At 43.8% G+C, this 26454-nt stretch overlaps 1 protein-coding gene and 1 long non-coding RNA gene across 5 annotated transcripts in view; one reads left to right on the forward strand and one right to left on the reverse strand.

Annotated features, from left to right (window-relative positions):
• Nucleotides 1–26454, reverse strand: part of DYM (dymeclin) — a 389914-nt gene that overhangs the window by 289021 nt on the left and 74439 nt on the right. For all 3 annotated transcript variants that reach the window (XR_006281709.1, XM_038401598.2, XM_043515244.1), the window contains exon 7: nucleotides 23221–23293. Coding sequence is in view for 2 of the 3 variants with exons in the window: in XM_038401598.2 (XP_038257526.1) it covers nucleotides 23221–23293 (73 nt within the window). In the remaining variant the exon portion in view is untranslated. The remainder of the gene's footprint in view (nucleotides 1–23220; nucleotides 23294–26454) is intronic.
• Nucleotides 580–1601, forward strand: LOC122460421. Of its 2 annotated transcripts, none has more exons than XR_006281712.1 (2): nucleotides 580–625; nucleotides 1539–1601. It is a non-coding gene; the product is annotated as an uncharacterized LOC122460421 (long non-coding RNA). The 2 variants fall into 2 exon arrangements; XR_006281711.1 differs by lacking the exon at nucleotides 580–625 and adding an exon at nucleotides 755–802.

Genomic DNA, 26454 nt, shown 5'->3' on the forward strand with positions numbered 1-26454 from the left:
CTTTGATGCACTAGCCAGGTACACAGTAAAAGCCCCGGGAAATTTTGAATTTCATTTCCTGTTTGATCAGCGTGGAGAGCTCAACAGCATAGGTGACCATGCAGTTCCCCCAGAATCGCAAACGAGCTCCAGCATGGACTGAAAGGGAGACACTGGATCTGATTGCTGTATGGGGAGGAAAATCTGTGTAGGCCGAACTCCGATCAAAAAGAAGAAATGCTAATATATATGCCAAAATCGCACAGAGCATGGTGGAGAGAGGCTACAACAGGGACACACAGCAGTGCCGTGAGAAAGTTACGGAGCTCAGGCAAGCCTACCAAAAGACAAAGGAGGCAAATGGTCAATCAGCGTCAGAGTCCCATACTTGCCGCTTCTATGATCAACTGCATGGCATTCTAAGGGGGGACCCCACCACTACCCCGCCACTGTCCGTGGACACCTGCAAGGGGGAGTCTCACGCAACAGGGAGGAGGATTTTGTGGACGAGGAAGAGGAGGAGGAGAATGCGCAGCAGGAAAGCAGTGAATCCGTTCTCCCCGGCAGCAGGACCTTTTCATCATCCTGAAGCCAATACGCTCCCAAGGCGGGATCCCCGACCCTGAAGCCAGAGAAGGAACCTCTGGTGAGTGCACATTTGTAACTACAGTACAAGGTTTAAAAGCAATAGTGTTTAATGTTTGATTTGCCCTGAAGAATTCGGATGCATTAGCGGCCACTACAGCTATTGGAAAAGTCTGTTAACGTGTCTGGAGATGGAGCAGGAATCCTCCAGGGACATCTCCATGAAGCTTTCCTGGAGGTACTCTGAAAGCCTTTGCAGAAGGTTTCTGGGGAGGGCTGCCTTATTTTGTCCTCCATGGTATAACACTTTACCATACCAAGCCAGTATAAAGTAGTCTGGAATCACTGCAACACAAAGCATGGCTGTGAATGGTCCTGGGTTTTGGTTGCATTCAAGCAACATTCAGTCTTTATCTCAGGAGTGTGATATAATTCATGGTCACCTGGTTGAAATAGGGGAATTTTTTGTAAGGGAACAGTAAAAGGACCCCGTTCAGGCTGTGTTGTTTGCGCTTGGCTAAAAGGGATCATCCTGGAGAATAGCCACGCAGCGGGGGGAGGGGTGAAGGGATCATCCCAGAGAATAGCCACGTGGTGGGGTGGGGGGAGGTGTGTGCTGCACATCCACCCGAAAACCGCAGCCCCTTCTTTCAAATGTGAAACCCAACCGGCATTGCTTGCTATGGGAAAGGATGGTGCTGCAGTCTGAAACCATTCCCACATGTTATGAAGGAGGAAAAAGCCAACCCTGCATACCAAAAGGCTTACCATGGCTGCCTGGAAACCAAATTCTGTCACCCAGCCGTGTGAAATGTGTCACCATACCGGCAGGCGCTCAATATAAAAGGCAAAATGCGACCTTGTACGTAAAGCACAAGTGCTGTGAATTGCTTGATTCATTGTGAAAGAGTCTCCCCTTTGTTCTCAGAAATGTATCGTCTTAAATTTTACTCTCCCTTTTTATGTCCCCCCAGGTGTAAATGTTTCTATGCTCCCTCTATCGTCTCCGTCCCTGAGATTATCGCAGATTAGAATGCCAAAAAACGGCACTCGCGATTACATGTTTTCCGAGTTCATGCAGTCCTCCCGCACTGGTAGGGCACATCTTAATGCATGGAGGCATTCAGTGACAGAGGCCAGGAAAGCATTAAGTGAGTGCGAAGAGTAGAGGCAGGAGGTGATGCTGAAGCTAATGGGGGAGCAAATGGACATAATGAAACATCCGTTGGAGCTGCAGGAAAACCAACAAGAGCACAGACCACCGCTGCATCCATTGTATAACCGCCTGCCCTCCTCCCCAAGTTCCATATCCTCCTCACCCAGACGCCCAAGAACACATGCCACCCGCCCCGCCCCAGGGCACCCAGCCACTCCACTCCAGAGGATGGCCCAAGCAACAGAAGGCTGTCATTCAAACAGTTTTGATTTGCAGTGTGGCTACAATAAGCAATGTAGCCTTGTCCTTCCCTCCTCCCACACCACACCACACCCGGGCTATCTTGTCAGTTATCTCGCTTCTTTTTTTTAAATTAATAAAGAAAGAATGCATGGTTTCAAAACAATAGTTAATTTATTTCCTTTGCCAACTGTGATCGAAGGGGGGGAGGGTGGTTGGTTTACAGAGAATTAAAATCAACAAAGGGGGCGGGTTTGCAGCAACGAGAAACACACACAGCTGTCACACTGTAGCCTGGCCAGTCATGAAACTGGTTTTTAAAGCCTCTCTGATGCGCACCACACCTTCCTGTGCTCTTCTAACCACCCTGGTATCTGGCTGTGCATAACCAGCAGCCAGGCGATTTGCCTCAACCTCCCACCCCGCCATAAACATCTCCCCCTTACTCTCACAGATATTATGGAGCACACAGCAATCAGCAATAACAATGGGAATGTTAGTTGTGCTGAGGTCTAACCTAGTCACCAAACAGCACCAGCAAGCTTTTAAATGTCCAAAGGCACATTCTACCACCATTCTGCACTTGCTCAGCCTACAGTTGAACTGCTCCTTACTACTGTCCAGGCTGCCTGTGTACGGCTTCATGAGCAGGGGAGCAAAGGGTAGGCTGGGTTCCTAAGGATAACTATTGGCATTTCAACATCCCTAAAGGTAATTTTCTGATCTGGGAAGTAAGTCCCTTCTTGCAACTGCTCGAACAGCCCTGAGTTCCTAAAGATGTGAGCATCATGCACCTTTCCCAGCCATCCCACGCTGATGTCAGTGAAACGTCCCTTGTGATCCACCAGTGCTTGCAGCACCATTGAGAAGTACCCTTTGCAGTTTATATACTGGTTGGCAAGGTGGTCCAGTGCCAAGATAGGGATATGTGTTCCATCTATTGCCCCACCACAGTTAGGGAACCACATTGCAGCAAAGCCATCGACTATGACCTGCACATTTTCCAGAGTCACTACCCTTGGTAACAGAACGTCAGTGATTGCATTGGCTACTTGGATCACAGCAGTCCCCACAGTAGACTTGCCCACTCCAAATTGATTCCCAACTGACTGGTAGCAGTCAGGCGTTGCAAGCTTCCACAGGGCTATCGCCACTCACTTCTCAACTGTCAGAGCAACTCTCATCTTGGTATTCCTGCGCTTCAGGGCGGGGGAAAAGCAACTCACAAAGTTCAAGAAAAGTGGCCTTACCCATGCGAAAGTTTTGCAGCCACTGTGAATCATCCCATACCTGCAACACTATGCAGTCCCACCAGTCTGTGCTTGTTTGCTGGGCCCAGAATCGGCATTCCACTGTATCAACCAGCCCCATTGTCGCCATGATGTCCCAATTGCCACAGCCCGTGCTTTCAGGAACGTCTGTGTCCATGTCCTCATCACACTCGTCCTCGTGTTGGCGCCTCTTAGCCCAGTTCTGCACATACTCCAGGGTAATGTGCAAGGTGTTTACAATGCTCACAACAGCAGCGGTGGGCTGAGCGGGCTCCATGCTTGCCTTGGTATGGCGTCTAGGTAACCCAGGAAAAAAAAGGCGCAAAACGATTGTCTGCCGTTGCTTTCACGGAGGGAAGGAGGGGCGACTGACAACATGTACCCAAAACCACCCTTGACAATGTTTTTGCCCCATCAGGCACTGGGAGCTTAACCCAGAATTCCAATGGGTAGCGGAGACTGCGGGATAGCTACCCACAGTGCACCGCTCTGTAAGTTGATGCTAGCCACAGTATTGAGGACACACTCCACCGACTTAATGCGCTTAGTTGGGACATACACAATCGACTGTATAAAATAGATTTCTAAAAATCGACTTCTATAAAATCAACCTAATTTCGTAATGTAGACATACCCCAAGTCATTTATTCCATGAATTCCTGTGGCAAAACTACATAAGTGGAAATACAAGTTTGAGGAGAAATTAGGAAGTCCCTTCCTCTTTCTTATATTAGTCAGACTTTAAAAAAAAAAAATCTAAGATGTTAGTGTAATATATTATGCCATTTTCTAAAAAGCTTCTTTTCATATTATTTAATTGTTCAGAAGCAAAACCGGTAAAATTCACAAAAAGAAAAGGAGTACTTGTGGCACCTTAGAGACTAACAAATTTATTAGAGCATAAGCTTTCGTGAGCTACAGTTCACGTGAGCTGTAGCTCACGAAAGCTTATGCTCTAATAAATTTGTTAGTCTCTAAGGTGCCACAAGTACTCCTTTTCTTTTTGCGAATACAGACTAACACGGCTGCTACTCAAACCGGTAAAATTCAATAACTGGAGTTATTTTATGTCTTATTCCCATGTTCTTTTTTATTCAAGCCTATATCCCCAGCGTTGTCATAATTAAGGGATGTTTAAGTGTATGTTCCTTATTTTCAGCTTGCAGAAGATCATGGGTAGACTAAATTAAACCTTTTCTCCTAAATCCAATGAAAACCCTGTTTTCCATTATTCCAAGATGCTGTTCTTAAGTTACCTGCTCAGTAACACTGCTGGAAGTTTGAGAGCCCAATGCCTGCCTGTCCTGAGGGCGAGTTCTTAACTCAAGTCTTTCTAAAGGCCCAAAAGACTCTAGCAGCAATCTTTTCTAACTTTTCAAAGAAAATCTTGAGTGCACAAAGAAAAGGTAAAAAACATGAGGCAGTCAGTTCATACACACAGGACATCTGGCTAATCAAGTTACATTTTATTCCAGACTCTGGCTTCCTCCTGTGTTATGGGTTTGTTGTTGTGTTTTGTTTTTTTCCCTCCATAAGAAAGGATTACTCACCCTGTGCAGTAACTGAGGTTCTTTGAGATGCGTCCCCCTATGGTCACAAGCAGTGCTTGTTGGACCACACATGCGCACCTCCCTTGCTATGTGCAGGATATATATATAACACTGTGCAGTCCGACCACACCCAGTTCCTTTTCTGCTGCAGAGCTATGTTTTCAGCTCCAAAGAAGAGGGGAGGAGGGCGGGTAGTGGAGCAACCACAGGAACACACATTTCGAAGAACTTCAGTTACTGCACAGGTGAGTAACTCTCTTATTATTATTCAAGTGATGTCCCTATGGGTGATCCACTGTAGGTGACTATAAAGCAGTGCCTCTAACTGGAAGGCTGGGGCTTCAGACCGACACGTACTGCTGAGGATAGACATCATGAGTAATAGTGTAGTGCTGGGTGAAAGTGCCCGTTGATGCCTACGTGGCAGCCTTACAAATGTCATCATTGGGACATTATTAAGAAAGGCAATCAATGTAGATAACAATCCTGTGGAATGCGTTCTGATTGAAGTAGGAGGTTGTCTATCGTGGAGTTCGTAAGATAAATGTATACACTGTGAGATCCATTAAGAGAGGCGTTGTGTAGATATAGCAGTGCCTATGGATCTTTTGGTGGTGGAGAGGAATAATCGTGGCGATTTCTGGAAGGGTTTAGTCCTGTCCAAGGAGAATGCATGCCTCACTTCTAGGGCGTGTAGAGCTGTCTCCTGTTGATAACTGTGAGGCAAGAAGCAAGGGAGGTGTTATCAGTTGATTTAGATGAAATTATATTGGGACCTTAGATAAGAATCTTGGGTGTGGGCATAGTGTAACTTTGTTTTTATAAAACACTGTGTATGGTGGAGATGCCATGAGGGCCGCAATTTCGCCCAACCATCTAGCAGTAGTAATGGCGACAAGAAAGGCCATTTTCATTGATAGGTGTACATAAGAACAGGTTGCCATTGGTTCATTCAGGGGCTTAGTCAGAGAAAGTAAGACTAGGCTGGGGTCCCAGGCCGGGATCAGGTCTTGTATATGGGGATAAGATTTTGAATACCCTGTAAGAAGTGCTTCATGGGTGGGTGTGCGAAGATTGAGTGGCTGTCAGTCAATGGGGGAGTAAAAGGTAGTGATTGCCACCAAGGGTACCCTAATAGAGATATTGACCAATCCTGACTGTTTAAAGTGTAGAATTTAGTCAAGAATAAGTGGCAACAAAGAGTGCACTGCATCAACCTGGTGTGAGGTGCACCAGAAGTGAATCTAGTTCACTTACAAATGTAAGTGTGTCTGGTTGTGTCACACCTGCTATTCAAAAGTATCTGTTTGACTGTGTCTGAGCAGGTTATTTCCAGACCTGGAACCACAGAGGAACCGGACTTTGAGGTGGAGCATCTGTCGATTGGGATGGAGGACGCATTTTGTGTACAGTGAGAGGAGTCACGGTGTTACATGAAGAACTTCATGTACACATGAAGAGAAATCAGTCAGTATAAGATCATGCATAGAAGATAAGTATACCAGACCTTTCATGGCCATGCTGGAGCTATTAGTATGTCATGAGCTCTATCCTTCTGTATTTTGCAAAGTATTTGGAATAGGAAGGGAAAGAAAGGGAAGGCATAAAGGAATGGTGCATATCAGGTTATGAGGAATGCGTCTTCAAGCAATCTGCGCCCCAGTTCCGCCTTGGAACGGAATTGAGGGCAGTGAGCATTGTGTTGAGTGGCAAAGAGATCTATGGTGGGATGGCCCCACTGGTTGAAAATGGGTTGTACTGCTCACTTATCCAGCTCCCACCCGGGCGCTATGCAGCTGAAATGGAAAACACACACACACACACACACAGTCCCACAGTTTGATCACCTTCAAGTATAAAGAGTGGGACTTTGCTGCACCCTACCTCTTGATGTAATACATATAGGTGAGATTGTCCATTATCACTCTTATGGTATGAGAAGAGGTAGAAAATATCAGCAGGCATTGCGGACCATTCATAGTTCTAGGAGGTTGATATGTAAGGTGGATTTGGTAGATGACCATCTGCCCCGCACTGTGTGTTCGTGTAGATATGCTCCCCAACCGATTAGGGAGGCATCAGTGGTTAGGATCATAATTGGTGATGGTTGTAGGAAAGGAACTCTGACACAAACATTGTTGGGCTGTGTCCACCAAAGTAGTAAGTCCTTGACTCATCGGCATAGATAAGATTTTGTGGAGGCTGTGTTTGTGGGGGGAGATATACTGTGCAGAGCCATGCCTGAATACATAGCTTGTGCAGTCTTATATGCCTAACCACAAAAGTGGCTGCTGCCATGTGGCCTAGAAGTTGGAGGCACATTCTTGCAGAGATCTCAGGGCAGACCCATACATTGGATATCAGATCTAGTACGGCTGAGAATCTGTGAGGTGGTAGGAAGGTTCTGGCTTGCATGATGCCCAATTGTGCGCCAATGAATTCCAGGTCTTGTACTGGTGGTGTTTAAGAGGACTTTTCTAGGTTCATGAGGGGGCCTACCTTCGTAAACAGGTCCATTGTTATGTGGATGGCTCGGAGAGCATCTGTTTCAGATGGGGCCTTGAGGAGACAGTTGTCCAAGTATGGAAAGATGATGACACCTTATTTCCTTAGGTAGACAGTGACTATTGCCAGGACCTTGGAGAATACCCAAGGGGCCAGGGATAGACCAAAAGGCAGCACCTTCTACTGGTAGTGGTCATCGCCCATGACAAATTGGAGAAATTGTCTGTGGGCAGGATATATTGCGATATGGAAGTATGTGTTTTGGAAGCTGAGGGCCAAGAACCAGACCCCCTGTTTCAGTGTTCGGATAATAGAGAGACGCTAACAATCTTGAAAAATTGCAGTTTGACAAACTTGTTTAGATTGCAAAGGTCCAGGATGAGTCACCAGCTGCCATATTTCTTCTCGATGAGGAAACAATGGGAGTAGAAACCCTATCCCCCGTGTTGGAAAGGGACTGGTTCTATAGCTCCCAGCTGCAGAAGATTGTTTATTTCTCCCCATAGAATGAATTCATGAGAAGGGTCCCTGAAGAAAGACGGAGAGAGGGTTTGGCAGGGCAGGATAGATAGGAAGGGGATGAAGTATCCTTTCTTGATTATCTCTAGAATCCACTTGTCCAAGGTAATTAGTCTCTATGATAGGAGAAACTGAGCTAGTCGGTCACCAAACTGTTGGGACGTCAAAGATGGTGGGAATGAGTGGAAGAGGGAGAGGCTTCTCAGTGCCTTGACCATATCTTCAACATTGTTGCTTTGGTGGGGGTGCATGAGAGGTAGCCCCTGAGGAGTGGGTATACTTTAGAGAGAGGCCTTTGTTTACGGCACTGGAGTCATAATGCCATTGAGGAGTATATTGTGGTGGTTGGGAGTGAGAGAGGAAATAGTACTTTCCCAGACATCTCTGGCACAGGCCTGTAAGTGCCAAGAGATCGCAGTGTAGCTCAGGAGTCTTAAAGAGAGTGCAGGGAGACATCCATGTGCTGCAAGAATAGTTTTTGTCCCTCAAAAGGTAAGTCTTCCCCAGTGGTTTAGACCTCTTTAGGAATACCTGAGAGATGGAGCCATGATGCACACCTTATGACCACAGGAGCTGCAATGGATCGGGCCACTATGACTCTAGTAGTTGGTATCCTTCAGTCTTGAGAGACCATGGGTATGCGTCCCTGAGAGGTAAAGAATATACTCAGTTGGTTTTATGGCAGCCGCAAACATGGCTGAAGAGACCCACTAGAGAGAGAGAGACAATCTCTGCCGCATCTGTCACATTTAAAGGTGATGTTTTGAGCCTTTGGGCTCTGCCTTCTGCAAGCTCTTTTCTCCTCTGCTAAGCTGGACAGCTTCCTCTCATAATTCCGGAGACCTCTGTTAAGCTCTTGTTTCCAAAGGCTGTGGTCTTGAGTCTGATCTTCCTATTTGTCCACATCCATGTCCATTTCTTTGAGGTCTCACTTGCACGCACCCTTGAAATGCAATTTTGGGTGTCCTTTGGGTCTTTTTCCACATGCCAATTTGCCGTAGAGGATGTCCTTTGGAATGCAACCATCATTCATTTGGCACACATGCTCAAGCCAGTGAAGGCATCTCTGTTTGTTTGAGGAGTGTTTGCATGGTGGGTATTGCTGGCCCGTTTGATCTCCTCAGTGTTGGTGATTCTGTCCCTCCAGGAGATTCCAAAGATTAGACAAAAGCTATGCATATGAAAGCTGTTGAGCCTCTTTTCCTGATGAGAGTATAAGTCCATATTTTGCTCCCATACAAAAATGTGCTGATAACACAGGTACAATATTCACAGATCTTTGTGCTTTCTGTCAGTTTGTTGTTTTGCATCTTGTTCAGTCTAGACATTGTTGTGGCGGCTTTTCCAGTGTGGATGTTGAGTTCTGTTTTAAGTGAAAGGCTGACTGTGATAGTGGACCCCAGGTACATAAACTCATTCACCACTTCAAGTTCATAGTTGTTAATCTTGACGGAGGATGCTTCCTCAACTTCTTGGCACATTATGTTAGTCTTTTTTGGTTTATAGTAAGCCCAAAGACTTCACAGGCTTTGGAAAAACTGTCCATTAGGCTTTGAAGATGAGCTTCTGTGTGGGTTGTCACTGCTGCATCATCAGCAAAGAGAAGGTGTTGGATAAGGGCCTCCCATGTCTTGGTTTCAGATCTGAGTCTTGCAAGAGTGAACAGCTTTCCATGAGATCTTGTGTGCAAGCAAATTCCCTCAGTTGATGAGCCAAAAGCTTGTTTCAGTAGCAGGGAGAAGAAGATCCCAAACAGCTGCGGCAAATACACAGCCTTGCTTAACTCCACTACAAATCTGGAAAGCCTCAGACACTGAGCCGTCACGCTGGACGGTGCCATGCATGTTTTCATGGAATGATCGAATCATGCTTAAGAGCTTGGGGGACATCCAATCTTTTCTAGAAGTGTGAATAGTCCACTTCTACTGACAAAGTCAAAGACTTTGTGAGATCGATGAAAGCTATGTAGAAGGGCTTTTTTTTTCTCCGCATTTCTCTTGTAGCTGTCTCCGCAAGAAGATCATGTCGATAGTAAAGCTTTCGGCTCTGAAGCCACATTGTGATTCGGGATAGATTCATAGATACTAAGGTCAAAAGGGACCATTCTGATCATCTAGTCCGACCTCCTGCACAGCGCAGGCCACAGAACGTCACCCAAAATTCTGCCTGCAATGGTCTCAAGTATGTTCAGGACAACTCGCATAATGCTTTTTGCATAATACTAAGAAGGGAAATGCTACAATAGTTTTTACAGTCACTCCTGTCACCCTTGTTTTCATAGAGAGTGTGATGTTGGTGTCTCATTTCTTTTGGTACTTGGCCTTCTTTCCAGCACAGGCAAAGCAACTCGTGAAGATGTTGCAGTAGAATAGGTTTTCTGCATTTTATGACCTCGGACAATATGCAATCTTTTCCAGGGACCTTTCCATTTATGGCAAGGCTAAGCTCCTTGACAGTTGGTTCGTCGTCGAGTTCATAATAGAAAGGCACCTCTTTAGGAAAACCCGCCTCATGCATGCCTCATGACCACAGCAATTGCAATGGACCGGGCAGTAGTGTCTGCAGAGTGTAATGAGGCTTGTAAGGCTGTACAGGCTAGGAGGTGTCCTTCCAATATTAGGGACTGGAATTGCTCTTTCTTGGCCTCCGGGAGGTCATGACAGAGTTCCTTCAATTTGGAGTAGTTTAAGCAGTTATACTTACCCATCACAGCCTCGTAGTTCAAGATTCAAAACTGGAGCATAGCTGATGGATATGCCTTGTGTCCAAATAAGACTAGACATTTCCAAACTCTGTCTGGATGGCTAGCACAGGATTGGTAATGGTGGCCTCTTTCTTGCACCGTATTGACCACCAGAGAATTTGGGGTAGGGTGCAAGAATAGAAATTCAGCATCTTTCGCTGGAAAGCGGTATTTTTTGTTGATGCATTTGCAAGTCATAGGGGTCTGCCAGAGAACTTTTGCGGGGTTGAAAAGAGCTTCACTGATTGGTAGAGAGATCTTGGAAGAAGAAGAAGTGTGGAGAATATCAGGCAGTTTAATGCTGCTGATCCTTGACTTCCTCCAAAGGAATCTGCAGGGAATCTGCAATCCTGCAGAACAAGTCTTGAAAATGTCCTAAATTTTTGGCAGATGTAGGGGGTGGAGGTATGATAGCTTCATCAGGGGAAGAGGAAAAGAAATGTAATGTAGGAGGAGTTTCCTCCTCCTGTTCTTCCTCCTCATCGCTGGGGAAGGGATGTGTCCTCCGTGGGGAAGACAGGGAGGAGTTTTGTGAGCCTGGAGAGTGGGGGGGGGGGGGGAATCACGCCGAAGAAGAGGTGACTCAGGAGTGTCTGATACCAGAAGGTCTTTTGAGTATCTAAAGTCTACTGCAGGGAGGAAGGACCATTGGTTCCAACATATGACTCAGTGCCCAAGGAGTGATGTATTCCCCTAAGGTGACAGTAGATGGAGTCAGAGACTTGACTGGCACCAAGGGCTTGCTCGGTGCCGAAAAGGATGACAGTGCCATAGCTCCTGTAGTCAGCTTGTCTCGATCTCCAGAGGTGATTGACTGTGCCAAGGGCTGCCTGGTTAGGGTCTTTATACCGTTTCTATATTCTGATACCAGAGGTACTAGGGTGGGCCCTAGAGCTATGTCCCCTGTCAGATGCTGTTGAGGCAACTGACCTTGCAGGTGATGGTGTTCAGGAGGGCTGTGCCTCAAAATGTGAGATAGGAGGCTGTTTCTTCTCACCTGAGCAAGAAAGGGACAACTTTCTCTTCATCTACTGATCCTCATTCCTCGACTAGCAGAATGCGAGGGCCTCACAGGAAGAGAGTCCGGGCCCAGGTCTGATGCAAGCCCCAGTGATTTCCCCATGATGAGAAGTTTTAAGCAAATGTCCCCGTCATTTCTGGCCCTGGCCGTGGAAGTGAACATTTTTGTGAAACATGTCCCTCTCCAAGACAGCAAATACAATGCAAGTGGCCATCCATTACTGGGAAGGTGGCCCCAAAAAAGATGTGCCTCTTAATCCCAGGGGACTGGGGCATAAGGGTGAAGGAAAAAAAGCTTCCCAGTCGTGAAGGGCCAGGGTGAAATGAAACCTAAGCTATGAAATAACTGTAATGGTAAAGAAAAACAAAAAAATGGGGGTTGTTTTTTTAGAGTAGAAGAAAAAGAAAGAAGAAAATACTAACTACACGACATCTAACATGGAAGGCACTAACTACTGAGGAAATAGGAGAAGTAGTGGATTCCATCCACAAGGCGGTAGAGAAGGAACTGGAGGTGGTCAGACTGCACAGCATTATATATACATCCCGCTCACAGCATGGGAGGGGGGAGGTGTGCATTTGCAGTCCGATGGGTACTGCTGAAGAAGATCTCCAATCCCAGGCGCAGGGGCTACCATGGAACCTACCATGCCCACAATGGAACACCCATAGGGATATCACTCGAAGAAGAACCAAACTCTCTCTCTCCGCTTCCCACCTTTTAATTATTTTCTTGAACTTTCACCATGCCAATTCAGGTCCCTCTAAGTATCAAAAGGTTAAAATGTAACTAATTTTCTAATTAAGGATGGTTGCCAAAAGGGCTGAGTCACACAAAAAGTTTCAAATCATACAGGAACCAGGTTTTATTAGAATGCTTCCTCGGGGCCCAAAAGGAAGGTGAAAGAAAAGTCACCACAGAGAATAGATCAGTTTTGAACACTGAAAAGAAGTAGAGTATCTGATCATTGGACTCTGAATGTAAGTACAATAGGTCAAAGTGAACATAATATTTCCTCTTGGAATCACTTCCAAATTTATACCCAATGATGGCAAACACACATGGTGGCAGCCAAGAAGTACAATATACTAGTTATAACTGACTAGAAACATTTGGGAAATTTCTAAAATATGCACTCAAGAAATATGAATTGAAAGCAAATGGCACCCATTGGCCTTTTCTACTACTCTCTCTCAAATGAAAGAACAGGAAATATTCCCATCTAGTTCTCCCATCTCCATAGATAGGAAGGGAGTGTGTCTAATGAACAGGGCAGTGAACTGGGAATCAAGATTTATGAGTTCTATTCCCAGATCATCTCTGGCTCCTTGTGTGGTGGGCACAAATCTCAGCCTCCCCGTACCTCAATTTTTCCATCTGGGCAATAAACTATCCCATCCTGGTAAAAATAGATAAGAGGATTTCACTAAAACCCTATATAAGCATTTTTTTTTAATGCTTCAACTGATCCTTCACACCAACAACACAGGTTTTCCTGAAAATGTTAGCTATAACCAAATCTGAGATATTGTCATTAATGTAAGAGAAGACTTAAGACAAATGCCTAAATACCTAGCCATATATGATCACACATTAAAGTTACTACAAAAGGAAACTGAATTCTGAATGACAGGTTTCAGAGTAGCAGACGTGTTAGTCTGTATCCGCAAAAAGAAAAGGAGTACTTGTGGCACCTTAGAGACTAACAAATTTGACATTTTCAACATCCTTGACAAGAAATGTAGGATCAATAAAGACGATTAGTCTTCATACTCTATGGGATAACCACTGTATGCTTTTAGAACTATAGTGGTTTAATATTATATAGCACACAGTGATAAACTACTCAATATGGAACAATAGAAAAAGTACCTAGAGTAAAACTTTTGTCAGGCATTAGATGAAGTTGGTGATAATACTCTCTGGATCAGACAAAAGGAGACAAGGCTGCATATCACTGAAGTACCAGTGCAACTGTAGGCCCTATCATTTCACATTCACTCCTAGAGGTTTCATGTTGATGTTTGAATAGAAGGGGTAACAAGACTAAGTCATGATGGACCATATAGCTGAGAGCCCTAAGAAAGGGCCATCACTCCTTTGGACAGATCAGAAGGGACTAAACGGCATAATTTTAAGAAATTCCATCCATTCCTGCTAAGTCATGTAGCTGTGACAGCAACAGCATGTCAAAAGCTGCTAAAATATGAAAACTTTTCAAAGCTGTCTGACTTAGGTCCCCCGAAGGGGAATTGACCACAGTAATTGGAGTAATTTTCATGCAATTTCAGTGATGATTCCAGTCTGAAGCCTAACTCAAGGAGGGTCAAGAGTTTTGAGGATGTCAGACATTGGAAACAGATAGTTACCACTTTCTCCAATATATTTCTAAAAGAGGGACTTTAAAAATAGGTGGCTGGCTGCCAAGACACTGGTGCCCAGAGTTGGTTTCTTTAGAAGCCAGACAACAAGCTCGGTTGAGAATTACCAATGGGTGCATTGGCTATCCCCTTTCAGAAAGCAGCCCATGCTTTCCATGGAAGCTTTCTACATCCAGTATGGGCACTGGGTCTGGTTTACTTCAGGCATATCACTTGCAGTATAGTTGGGACCTTCATTGGGACATTGACTGAAATTCATTATGGGATGATGATGTGGCTGTTCTTTCTAACCTAAGGGTGCAATGCCAAATTCCAGCAAAGTCACACTGAATCTGATCAGAGTTTTCTTTAGAAGAATAAAAGTTCCTCATAGCCAGAAAGAGATGCCTCTGGAGCTATTCCAAGTTGATAGAACTGCTTACTAACATCTGGAACGGATCCACAGATTGGGATTTCACTGTTGCAATGGCAGAGACGACCTCTTACTCCCCAACATGGCCATGTGTAATAGGTTGCTCTTACCACTGTAATGCCACCTCGCATGAGTGAGCTATATTGCAGGGGACTTTGCCTTGAGCGCCCCTTCCTGGTAGCCACTTCCTTTGCCCTGCAATGGCCTGTCCTGTTAAAGTCTTCTATGGCTTGGCCCTCCAGCCAGGTCATTTAAAAGTTCAATCCCTTTCTAGGGTAACAGAGGGTCCAATTATAATGAAGTATAATAACTGTTTTGCCCCTTTTGGGCTAAACTGATACTCTCTGTAGGGCCCAGGAGTAGGGCCAAGAAGCAGAGCTTTTTCTATGTTGCATACCCCCAGGAGGTTTCCCCCCCCACTGCCTACCCTCTCTGGGGACTCAGGCAATTTCCTTCAGGAGTTTCTCTGCTTTTTTTTGCAGGCCCTATCTCAGAGCTCCCCCACAGGAGACTACTCTGCTCCCTGCGGGTCTTCCAGCTTGACTTCCCTAGGCCTGTCCCAGAGAGGGAACTGCCCTTGTTCCTCCTTCCAGGGTTCCTCTTCTTTACTGAGTTCACAGCTTTACTTAAGGTTTCAGAGTAGCAGCCGTGTTAGTCTGTATCTGCAAAAAGAAAAGGAGTACTTGTGGCACCTTAGAGACTAACAAATTTATTTGAGCATAAAGCTTTATTTAGGTTGTCCTCACTCTCATCCCTTGAAGCTGAGATCTAGCATCATAATTAAGCTCCAACACACTCAGCTAGGATCAGTAACTATCGGTACATTGCTAGATCACCACCACCAACATTCTGGCTTTTTGCTATCTGTTTTTATAGTAGGTTATCACTAAACCATGGTGACCTGGGAAGGAGGTTTGAAATCGGTGTGCTGATGGTTGTGTTTTGAACAATGTAACTGTCTCATGATTTGGACATTTCGGTTATATTCAAAAGATGAGACTGACTAGAAGGATTTTCCCTTTATAATTAAGACAGATTTTCCTAAATAAAGGGTTATAGTCAAACAATTCTCAAATACTACAACTATCATGGCATTGGTAAAGTCTCTTAAGTAGTTCTCTATCTAAACAGAAGTCTTTAAATTATTTTTTGGAAAGTACCAAAACTAGCATCCAATATAGCAACCTTTTCAAAATGTAAAGGAGGGAAAAAAAGCTTAGCTTCCTCCCTTTCATACAATTACTGAGGAAAAAAAGAAAAAAGGAATTGTAATTTTCATTATGTATTTATGGGTTTTTTTGTTTTTGTTTTTTTACAGTGCCATGAAATTATAAAGTGCTATATAAATGCTATTATACACACTATAATTTTGCAATCTCTCTCTCAAAAGTTACTGCATCTAAATCACACTGTGAACCTGCCAACTGCTACATTTCATTTTTAAATTCCAGGAAATGCAAAGAGCATCCTAAACCAGTAAAATCTTATTAATTTGAAAATGGCCCTAATTATTTTCAAATTTGGAAGATTTTAGCCAACAGCAGGTTTTTTTTAAAACTACAGAAAATAACGGAATGTAATGGAAATGTTTGCTAACCTACAGTGGCACTACAGGGTGCTGCTTAACAATGGTGTAACTGGATCAGAGTATTTCATTCTTTTCCCAGCATGCATTTATAGTTCTTAATGAAGTGAAAATGTACTAATAACAACCAGATGTTCTGTTACGTAAACCAATTCCTAACAAGCTGCTGAAAGATGCCTCTATAATTTAACGTTTTTGGAACTCCATCTTACAACAAAATGTTAATAACAGTTGCTACACAAAGCATATTGGATGACATATTTAAGCAGTACTCTACAATGGCCCGTGTAGTAATACTTGTTAATGTACACCTTTGGGTGCTCATAGTAACAAGAAGACCAAAGGAAGACCAGTATCTGCAACACACCTGAGGCATCCATAAATCAAACAGCGTTGAACAATAACTTGTCTCTTACTGGGATTACACAATGCTGATTTTTAAAGAGCAATAATATTCTTTAGGCCATATTAATGTTTTAAAATTAAAAGTTTTAAATGTTAAAAGCTTTTCCACTTAGTGTTTTGTGAATGACACTGGCTGCTTATTATTCAGCAAGGGTAATTCAAGGTCTCATTAGTAAGCCTTAAATAATAAAGGCTGCTGTCATATGATCATATGCCACCTGCTCCAACCCAGCCGATAGCAACTTCCATGATGAGGCACAGGGCAGCAAGCAGTCCTCAGGTAAACACTAATTTCAAGAAAATGGGGCTTCCCCTCCATCCATGGCTACAACTCTGAAATGTTCTCCCATCGTATATCCCAGAATACATCTCTGGATCCTTTCCAGACAAGGCTCAAGACATTTTGTTTCTTCACTTATATTTTGTGGGAAGCTTTTGTATGATTGAGAGTAGGAGGTGTATTCTAGATTTCTGTTTCGACTTTTGCTGGAGCACGTATGTTATTAATACTAGGCCAGGCTGAAAAAAAGCTTTTCTAAATTATTTAGAAATCAAAATTAACTTTAATTGACCCACTCCTACCATGGTGTCAGTACCTTTAAGTTAGGCATTATGGCTCTCAACCTTCTAGAAAGTTGTTTTATACAGAAAGCTAACTTTAATAGAAGTGGTGGTGTCCGGTCAATTAGGAAACAAAAGAACAACTAATTCATATCAATATTTGCATACAAATTTCCTAACAAAAAATGGTCATATATGACACCCTAGAAAAAGGATCTGCATAGACAAATTACCCCAGAGGAATGGGATTTTATGTGGAAAAGAAGACCAGCAACCTCAATCTGTAGCGTAATCACAGAAAATTTCTTTAAGATACTGTTTCAATGGTATTTCATACTAGTCAAGTTAAAATATATAGAGAGAGATTTAAGGGGGATAAACACTAGAGAAACTATTGTGAAGGAGGAGATTTCATGCATATATGGTGGACGTTCAGTTATTAGAGAGAGTATTGGAATGCAATTCATAACCAAATATTACAAACTGTTAGCTATCTATTCTAAATGATCTTTTTCTAATCCTCATGGGGCTTCCTGGTACAAATGGTCACACAAAAAGAAACAGAGAATTAATCTCTTATCTGCTAGCAGCTGCTAGACTACTGTAAAAAGAAAAAGTCCAGTCACAGAGGAATGGTTAATAAAACTATAGTAAATTGTTATGGAAAAATTAAAATACCAATTATGTATCCACCAAAATAGAGGACAAATAGATATTTGTTACCATTTACTCAATGCTCAGACAAAGTACATTTGCCTGCACCAAAACCCAACACAACTCTCCAATGTTTTTGAATATTAACATTTGATAGATATGGTTGGTTTGATAAATGCGTACTCAGAAGTTTCACTCAATTTACTAAAATCACCAGGAACATCATATTCTTGTAGCTTAAAGAGGCTCACTCTATAAGTAGATAACACCTGAAGTAGAGAGCTCTGATGATTATATTACCGTAAAACATTTCTCTAAACAAAAGCTCACGGTTCTAATGATTATCTTTTTGTCTCTAATCGATACATGGCAATGATTTGTAAACCTGTAAAAACTTTCTAAATAAATAAACACATCCAAAAAATTGGGAGGCTATGCTGCCCATTTGCAATTTTCAGACTCCTCTCCTACATGCCCCCAGAGTGTCTGTTCAGTCATCTACATCCGATTCAAACTGAAGCTCTCTGGGATACCTAATATTGAATCTCTGTGAAGAAGTCTTCCCCAGTTTGTCTTACAATCATAATTTCACCATGGTCTGTAATTCAAGTATTCTCTCTGCTCTGTAATGGAGTTTGAACAGCTCCATTCACAACAGGCTGGTCATCTATTGAATAATATGTTCTCCAAGAGATAATTTGCAATAACACACACTGAAATGCAGTCACAGAGAAAACAAAGTTACTTTCCAGTAACTGCATGGAATGTACTGCCTCTGTAGGAGTCAAATGTCCTGCCAAGAGAGCCATAGAACCATTTAAGTAGTACAGCAGCTGGGGGACATGAAAATGTTACTCCCGTCCTGCATTCTGGACACAAGGAGGCTACTATATAACTATCCATAGCTTCTTCAAGACAGGTCATTAAAACCTTTTACTAAGGGGAGGAATGCAGTATAAGTAAGGATCTAAAGAAGGGATATATTCAGAGAGCAGTTACTGGTAAGTAACCTTTTCTTCATGAAATTGCCTATTCAGAACCCCCGAGTAGGGCAATAGCTAGCAATGACAGTCCTCTGGAGGTATACTGATGACTCCTAATGGATGCTCTACTGAGCAGAGCTTCCAATCTGAACTCCCCATTGGAACACTGATGGTCTATGGAAGTGAGACTTCAAATCCAAGAGCAGGTTTACAAACCACAACTACAGAGACATTAATAATACAAGTTGCAGAAGCTGCCCACCTTGTAGTGGAATGGGCCCCAAGTCCTCTGCTATTGGAAAGCCAGGCAAGTCACATTAAGTCTGAACATGTAACTTAGTCCATTTAGACAACCTCTGGACTGAAACGGCTTGACCTTCCCAAAATTCACATACAAATTTGTGGATTTTCTAGATTTATTTCTGTCAAGGCAATAATTAAACACCTTTTATGCCCAAAATAAGGAAAAAATTGATTTGGTAAATCTGACTTGCAGGAAGAGAAAAATGTAACTGCCAAAGAACCTGATGAGCTGGATAAAAAACTGAAGTTACCCTAATCCAAAAAAAAAAAAAAAAAAACCACAACACCCTTTCAGCGCTACCACATCTTTCTGCAAAAGAGCACCACAGAGTTTGCAGTTCTGAGCCCCCTCTGGATGATGTTATAGCTACGAGGAAGACAACCTTCAGCAACAGTTGAATTTGAAAAGACTAAACTAAGAGCAAATCCTCAATGAGGATATTTTTTTATTGTGTACTAGAGGGAGCAGTTTTCCATGCATTCCCCTCCACCAAATGACCTGCAAAAGAACTTGTTGGCTGGAGCAGTTTTACATTGTTAAAGGTAAACAAAATGAACATTTTCTTAAGTATCCATATTTGTACTTAAGATGCTGACAGTTTTGACACATCTTAACATAGTACCTTAGGAATATTTTGGCTAAAAAAAAAAATCTAGCTCAGCATTTCAAATAGTAGGTCCTGACCACAAGGGGGTCACAAGGCTATTGTAGGGCAATATTGCCATCTCTAAAGGCAGCACCACCACCACTAGTAGTGCAAAAGTAAGGGTGGCATGGTATGGGGGCAGGGAGTTGCCATCACCTGAAATATTTTTAAGGTGTGGGGGGGTCTCAGCAAAAAAAAGTTTGAGAACCTGTGATCTATATGTAAAAATATTTTGCATGTGTATTACTCACAGAGTCAAGAGTACGAACATAAAAAATATAAGTTTATACTGCTATTAGACACCCACAGTTGGCCCATGCCAGCTGACTCGAGCTCATGGGACTTAGGCTAAGGGGCTGTTTAACTGCAATGTAGACATTTGAGCTCAGCCTGGGCTCCAGGACCCTGTGAGGTGGGAGGGTCCCAGAGCTCAAACATCTACACCTCTATTAAACAGCCCTGCGAGCCCAAGTCAGCTGGCATGGCCCAGTCACCGATTTTTAATTGCAGTGAAGATATAGCTAAAGAGAAACTAAACTATAATGTTTCCCACAATGTTGCCAACTTTCTAATCACACAAAACCGAACAACCTTGCGGCTGCCCCGCCCCTTCCCCAAGGTCCTGCCCCTGACCCACCCCTTCTCTGAGGCCCACCTCCCACTCACTCCATCACTTGCTCTCCCCCACCTTCACTATCTCATTTTCACCAGCTTGAAGCAGGGGATTGGGGTACGGGAGGGGATGCAGGCTCCAGGGTGGGGCCAGTAATGAAAGGTTCAGGGTGCAGGAGGGAGCTCTGGGCTGGGGTTGGGGTGCAGGAGGAGATGAGGGCTCCGGCTGGGGGTGCGGGCTCTGGGGTTTGGCCAAAGGGTTCGGAGTGTGGGAGGGGGCTCTGGGGCTGAGGAGGGGGTTGGGTGTGGGAGGGAGTATGGGCTCTAGGCTGGGGGTGCAGGCCCTGGGGTGGGGCCATAAATGAGGGGTGCAAAGTGTGGGAGGGGGCTCTGGACTGGGGCAAGGGGTTGGGGTGCAGCAGAGGAGTGAGGCTCCAGTTGGGGGTGTGGGCTCTGGGGTGGCGCTGGGGATGAGAGGTCTGGGGTTCAGGAGGGGGTTGGGGGGTGAGGCCAAGGAGTTCAGAGTGGGGGGGCTCCAGGCTGAGGCAGGGGGTTGGGGTGTGGGAGGGAGTACAGGCTCTAGGCTGGGGGTGTGGGCTCTGGGATGGGGCCAGAAATGAGAAGTTCAGGGTGCAGGAGGGGACTCTGGGCTGGGGCGGGGTGCAGGAGGGGTTGCAGATGCCAGAAGGGCGTTTGGGTATGGGAGGGGGCGAGGGGTGCAGGCTCCTGGCATGTCTCTCTGGATCCTAGGCAGAGGCGCAGCCGGTGTCTCTGCGCACTGCCCCCGCTCACAGGTGCTGCCCCTGCAGTTCCCACTGGCCGCAGTTCCCAGCCAATGGGAGCTGCAGAGCCATCGTGATGTCCCTTGTAGCCACCCCTATGCCTAGGAGCCAGAGGGACATGCCAGCTGCTTTCCGGGAGCCGGGTGGAGCTGGGTAGGGAGTCTGCCAGCCCCGCACCACCAGACCTTTAACGGCCCAGTCAGCAGTGCTGACCAGAGCTGCCAGGGTCCCTTTTCGACCAGGTGTTCCGGTCGAAACCAGACACCTGGCAACCCTATTCCCACAGAGCTAAGTGTTTTTTTGAAAGTATGTAAAGACTCTAACAACCCACTACGTTTCTTCCTATATTGCTGTTGGTGTAATTGTGGCTTTCAACAACTACTACTATACCTAACAGGTATATTCACAGAAAAGGTGGAGACGCTGACACTAGGGTCCAACTGTTGAAAAGGGTTAAGTCAACTTTGGTTGTAGAATATGTTTACAACTAGAATGATAGAATATATGAGATTGTGCTCCACACAGTACATGACTGCCTTCCAACAAAAAGATACAGGACTTATGAATGTCTCCATGTGTCTCAGCCCTTTCACCTCTCAGTATTTCCTCTAATCTGTTCTGAACAAAAAGTGTAACAGTTTCAGGAAGCACTGACGATGCCTCTTTGCTCTGCAGACTGACACTCTAAATCATACCATTAATTCATTAAACAGTGACAGCCCAAAACACTAGTGTAATGCTGACAAAATTCTATTTAATGAGCACAATATTTCAAAAACATTTTTGTATCTTTATCAGGGCAGCAAACGCATTTGTCAGCTTTCCAATCAGAAGCACAATTAGCAATGTAAACACTGAGGGCTGGTCTCCACTGCGGGGAGATCGATGCTGCAGCAGGGACCTAGTGAATACCCGCTAAATCGATGGCAGAGCGCTCTCTGGTCGACCCAGTACTCCAGCTCTCAGAGAAGAGTAAGGGAAGTCGACCGGAGAGCGCCTCACATCAACTCTGCATAGTGAAGACAGAGGGGTAAGTCGACTCCAGCTATGTTATTCACGTAGCTGGAGTAGTGTAACTTAGGTCGACCCAGTAGTAAAGACGAGCCCTGAGTCTGCAACAATGAAGTGAAATGCATACAGCAACAGATAATCTGAGGAAAGTTAGAAACACGGATTCCACTGAAGTTCTTTCAGAATTAACTACATTTCAATTTGGGCAATACGTATTTTAGGCACAAGCTACCAGGTGATCACACACATGAAATGTTAATGTTGACCAAAGCTACCTTGTTAAAATTTATACTGGAGAAATGAAGTTTAAAATTGAGAGAGACTGGTGTGGGGAACACATTATTTCAAATAACAGAATGCAAGTACCATTCCATAAAAATGAGGTTAGAAGATAAAGAACCTATTATTTGTATTATCCTAATGCCTAGGAGTCCCAGTCCTGGACCAGTACCCCATTGTGCTAGGCACTGTACTAACACAGAACAAAAAGACAGCCCCTAGTGAAGGATGTTTCCAGGCACATCTCCCAGATGATCAGGGAATCAATGTACATTTTTTACGTGGTAGAAACTGTGAAAATGCAGTATCACATAAACATGGTACCAAATCTGTTGGCTTTCTGGAGATCTATAGAAACAGTCTACCCAATAACTTCTTTATTATTCAGATTTCAATTCAACTGTAGTTTGGAAATAGAGCTTATCACCATCACCTTTTAGATTAAAAAGAGCAACATAATTTTTAATTTAAAAACCCAGAACCCTGCATAAGTGCAGGAGGCAAGAAGCCGTTCTCTCACACATTGTTGTGTCCCTATGCTGCAGGCAGTCACAATTACAATTCTGTCAAGCAGGAGTTTCAGGTTAGCACCTATAGCAACAGCAGCTTTCACCAAGGGGAATGATCCTGAATCTCACCCCTGTACCCACCATAACAGTTAGTGCCGCTGTTCCCAAGCAGAAATAGGTGCACACAGCATCTTTTCAGAATGTAGTAGCTGTGCTTTCTGTGTACTCCCAGAGGTACTGTGCAGGGTCTGAAATGAAACTACAAAGTAAAATGGGATAGGGCAGAACAGATGGACTGAGGAGGGCTGCATGCCCGCAGTTTATCTAGGGCAGTAAAGTACTTCAGATCAGATCCCGAGGACAATATATCACTATTTATATGAGACATGATGATCTTGCAATTGGCTAATGCTCAAATAAAATAATTCTTTTTTTCCACAGAAAGCCTGGGAATTATGAGGAACTCATTCCCTCCACAGAGTACAAATCCCAAGTTTCAAACAGAAATCCCTATAAAAAGCACTTACAGAAGGGGAATTTCAACAATGAGCTGAATGAGGCAACACAGCAACTCTTCTATAAGGTCTTCACATTCCACTCCTGAAACAGAATAAAAGGACACTCTTTGTCTCTGGAATTTCAAACATATGAAAAGAAACTACAGATTCAACTCATACTGAAACTTTTTAAAGTTAGGTATCAAATTACTAGCATGGGAGCAACCAGACAAATAAAATGATATAATGTTAATGTGAGAGGGAGTATGCCAATATCACTGTTAAGCTCAAAGCACCTGGTGCCTTGTCTATACACTAACCATGCTGGTGCAGTCAAAGATGTACAACTCCCAGTCTCCGCTAGTCTGGCCACAGTTATATTTGAATAAAGGTGCCTTATACCAATACAGTTATTTCTGTAGGGAAGGTTAATAAGCTACTGTGGGATAAGGAACCTTTATATTTATACTGATAATTACATCCACACCAGGAGTTGTACTGGTACAAGTATTTCAGTAGAAAGATCACATCCCTAACTGATATCAATGGTACAAAAACTGTGGGCAACCTAGGCCTCTGTGGCAACCAGTTATTATTTATATGTATTATTGTAGTTCGTATGAGTTTCAGTCATGGACCAGGATGTCATTATGCTAGGCCCTGAACAAACAAAGAATTAAGACCGTCCCTGACCCAAAGAACACTAAAAGCCTGAGCTAATTAAAAATTATGTCCAGTCAACCTGATTCCTGAGTGCTTAAACATCCACCTCTTACTAACAGTTTGATTTCACTCAGTTTGGGTGATTAAGATGAGTGGTCAGTTTCACTTTTTCTTGTGAACCGTCAATTACTAGTCATTTCTCTCCTTTGAATCTCAATGGCCCTTCAGGACATGTTGAAAGACCCATCACCTCCTCTGGGCTTTTGGTGTTGAGGATTCTGATGAAGGTTGGTGTTTGTGGATATTAATTCAGGTTTGATTTAATCTCTGGTTAATATATTTTCTAGTTTAAAGGTAAGGAGTATCTGCTTGGTGAACCTTTTTAAGCAACTGTATTTTAATTTTATGGCAAAGGTGCATTGGCCTTACAATATCTGTTTTCTGGGAATTATAAATCAAGACTATTTTGTTTTCATTTTTTTTGCACTAGCGCAATACAATGTTAGGACTGCATACAACGCAGGGAATCCTGGTTTATAAGCCTTTTGACTTAAGTTTTGTAAATGCTTATTTATCAATATTGGGGGAGGGGTGGCAAATTTGACCTCACAGTGACCCCATAAGGCAAGCCCTGGCAAGTTTGTACAGTTGTTTACCGTAACAAACCAAACACTTGGACCCTGGCAGCAAACCAACAAATACTGTGTCTCTTTGATGGGGCACTCACCCTACACTAACCCTGGAGGGGTTAATATAGGCAACAAAGGCCAGTTAGCCAGAGGCTGCATCTGGAGGGGAGCTAGGATGCAAATGAGGCTTAACTAGGAATGAAGCTCACCTGGGGAGAAACAGTCACATTCCCTGATTCAAGGGGAGAGAGTAGGAGCCTGTAATAGGCAGATTAGGAACCAATCCAGTGAAGGAGCAGCAAGGGTGGGCAGAACAGAGACCCAAGCTTCTGTGTGGAGGGTTCCTGTACTGGAACCCGGTGTAGAGGATGGGCCCAGGTTCCTCTACAAGCAACTGGGGGAGTGGCATGCTAGGGGCAGCCTATCTGGGGACTGCCAGGGACAGTTTGGAAGAAAACTTTGATAATGCCCCGGAAGGGAGGAGAACTTCAATGTGACTTGGCTAGAAGGCTAAGCCACAAAGAGGAAAGTACTGCACCTTTGGGAGCATGAGAGACACCATGGTGCAAGTGAGTGGGACAAGCTGAATAAGGAAGGGGCATTGGACCATGCGGCAAGCTAATTCCCATATGGGCCACTAGGAGGCACCAGAGCAGCAAAAGAGTGCCCGTTACAGTCTCCCACAAGCCTACTATGCAATAAACCATGAAGTATCCTTTCACAGTCAGCAGAACCACAAGAAGGGAAAGCTGGCTATCATGGGGCTTTGCCACAATATGGAGAGTGGGCGCAGGAGTGCCAAACAGTAGATGCATAATGTAGATCCTTAGGATTCATAGTCTCCAGTTAAAATGTAAGGTGATAGACCCAGTTATAAGGTGCCACAAGTACTCCTTTTCTTTTTGCGAATACAGACTAACACAGCTGCTACTCTGAAACTTGTCATAGAGAACAAGGAGAGGCAACGGACTTTCAAGGATTCCAGTTACATAATTGTATATATTTATTTTTATTTGATTAAATGCTCTGGATGCATGTAAAAAAAATTACATATAAATAAAAATGAACAGAGTAAGATCACATCATGGTCCAAAATTAAAACCCCCTAAACTGAAGGTTCTCCCATCACTCTAAGGCTTTGTCTACACTATGCACCTTTCAGTGACACGGCTGTGCCGCAACGGCCATGCTACTAAAAGGCACGCAATGTAGCCGTTGTTTGTCGGCAGGAGAGAGCTTCAATGGAACTTGACAATTTATACTAGCTGAGGATCTCCAGTCTAAGAAGGCACTTTTAATCCAGTTTCCCTCTAGATGAGACAGTGGGGAAAAGCCAAAACAATTTAGCTGGTTTAATCACTGATCACATTTCTGAAGAACTTTATTTGTTTAGCTGATTTAACAGTAGAGATGCAGAACAGGCCCACAATGCCCAAAGGAACAGGTTAGTCTGCATCTTTTTAATAAATTCTAGACAGGAAAACAGAAGGGACACTTCTCTATGTATACTATTCATCATTCCGAATCATGGCCTGCCCTCCAAAAGGAATTCAGTCTACATTTTACATTAGGAGACTTAAGCAATTCAACCTTATTATCAGTTTTATTATCACTTAAAACTTTTTAAGGAAAACTGTATTTATTTAGTGCAAAGCTTAGCACATTTTAAGAACAAGGCCTCTGCCAGAGCCCATCAAGAATTATTCTCTTCCAAAGATAGTAAAACCAATAGGGTTTTATTTGCTAGAACAAGAGTTCTTCACTGTTTAACTCATAAATGCATCGGGGCAAGACATAAAATACTCACGTCACACCCGGTGCTTCAAAAAATGTCTCTTAAAAGAATTCCAGGTATTTCTAATTAATAAGAGCACCAATGTTTTACATTCATACAACATAATTTAAAAAAAATTCTCTTATGGAGCAAAAATCAATTACAAACCATTGGAGATTAAAATGAGACAGCAGGGTG

Source organism: Dermochelys coriacea, chromosome 5, assembly GCF_009764565.3.
Source record: "Dermochelys coriacea isolate rDerCor1 chromosome 5, rDerCor1.pri.v4, whole genome shotgun sequence".
In the NCBI taxonomy this organism is placed as follows: Eukaryota; Metazoa; Chordata; order Testudines; family Dermochelyidae; genus Dermochelys; species Dermochelys coriacea.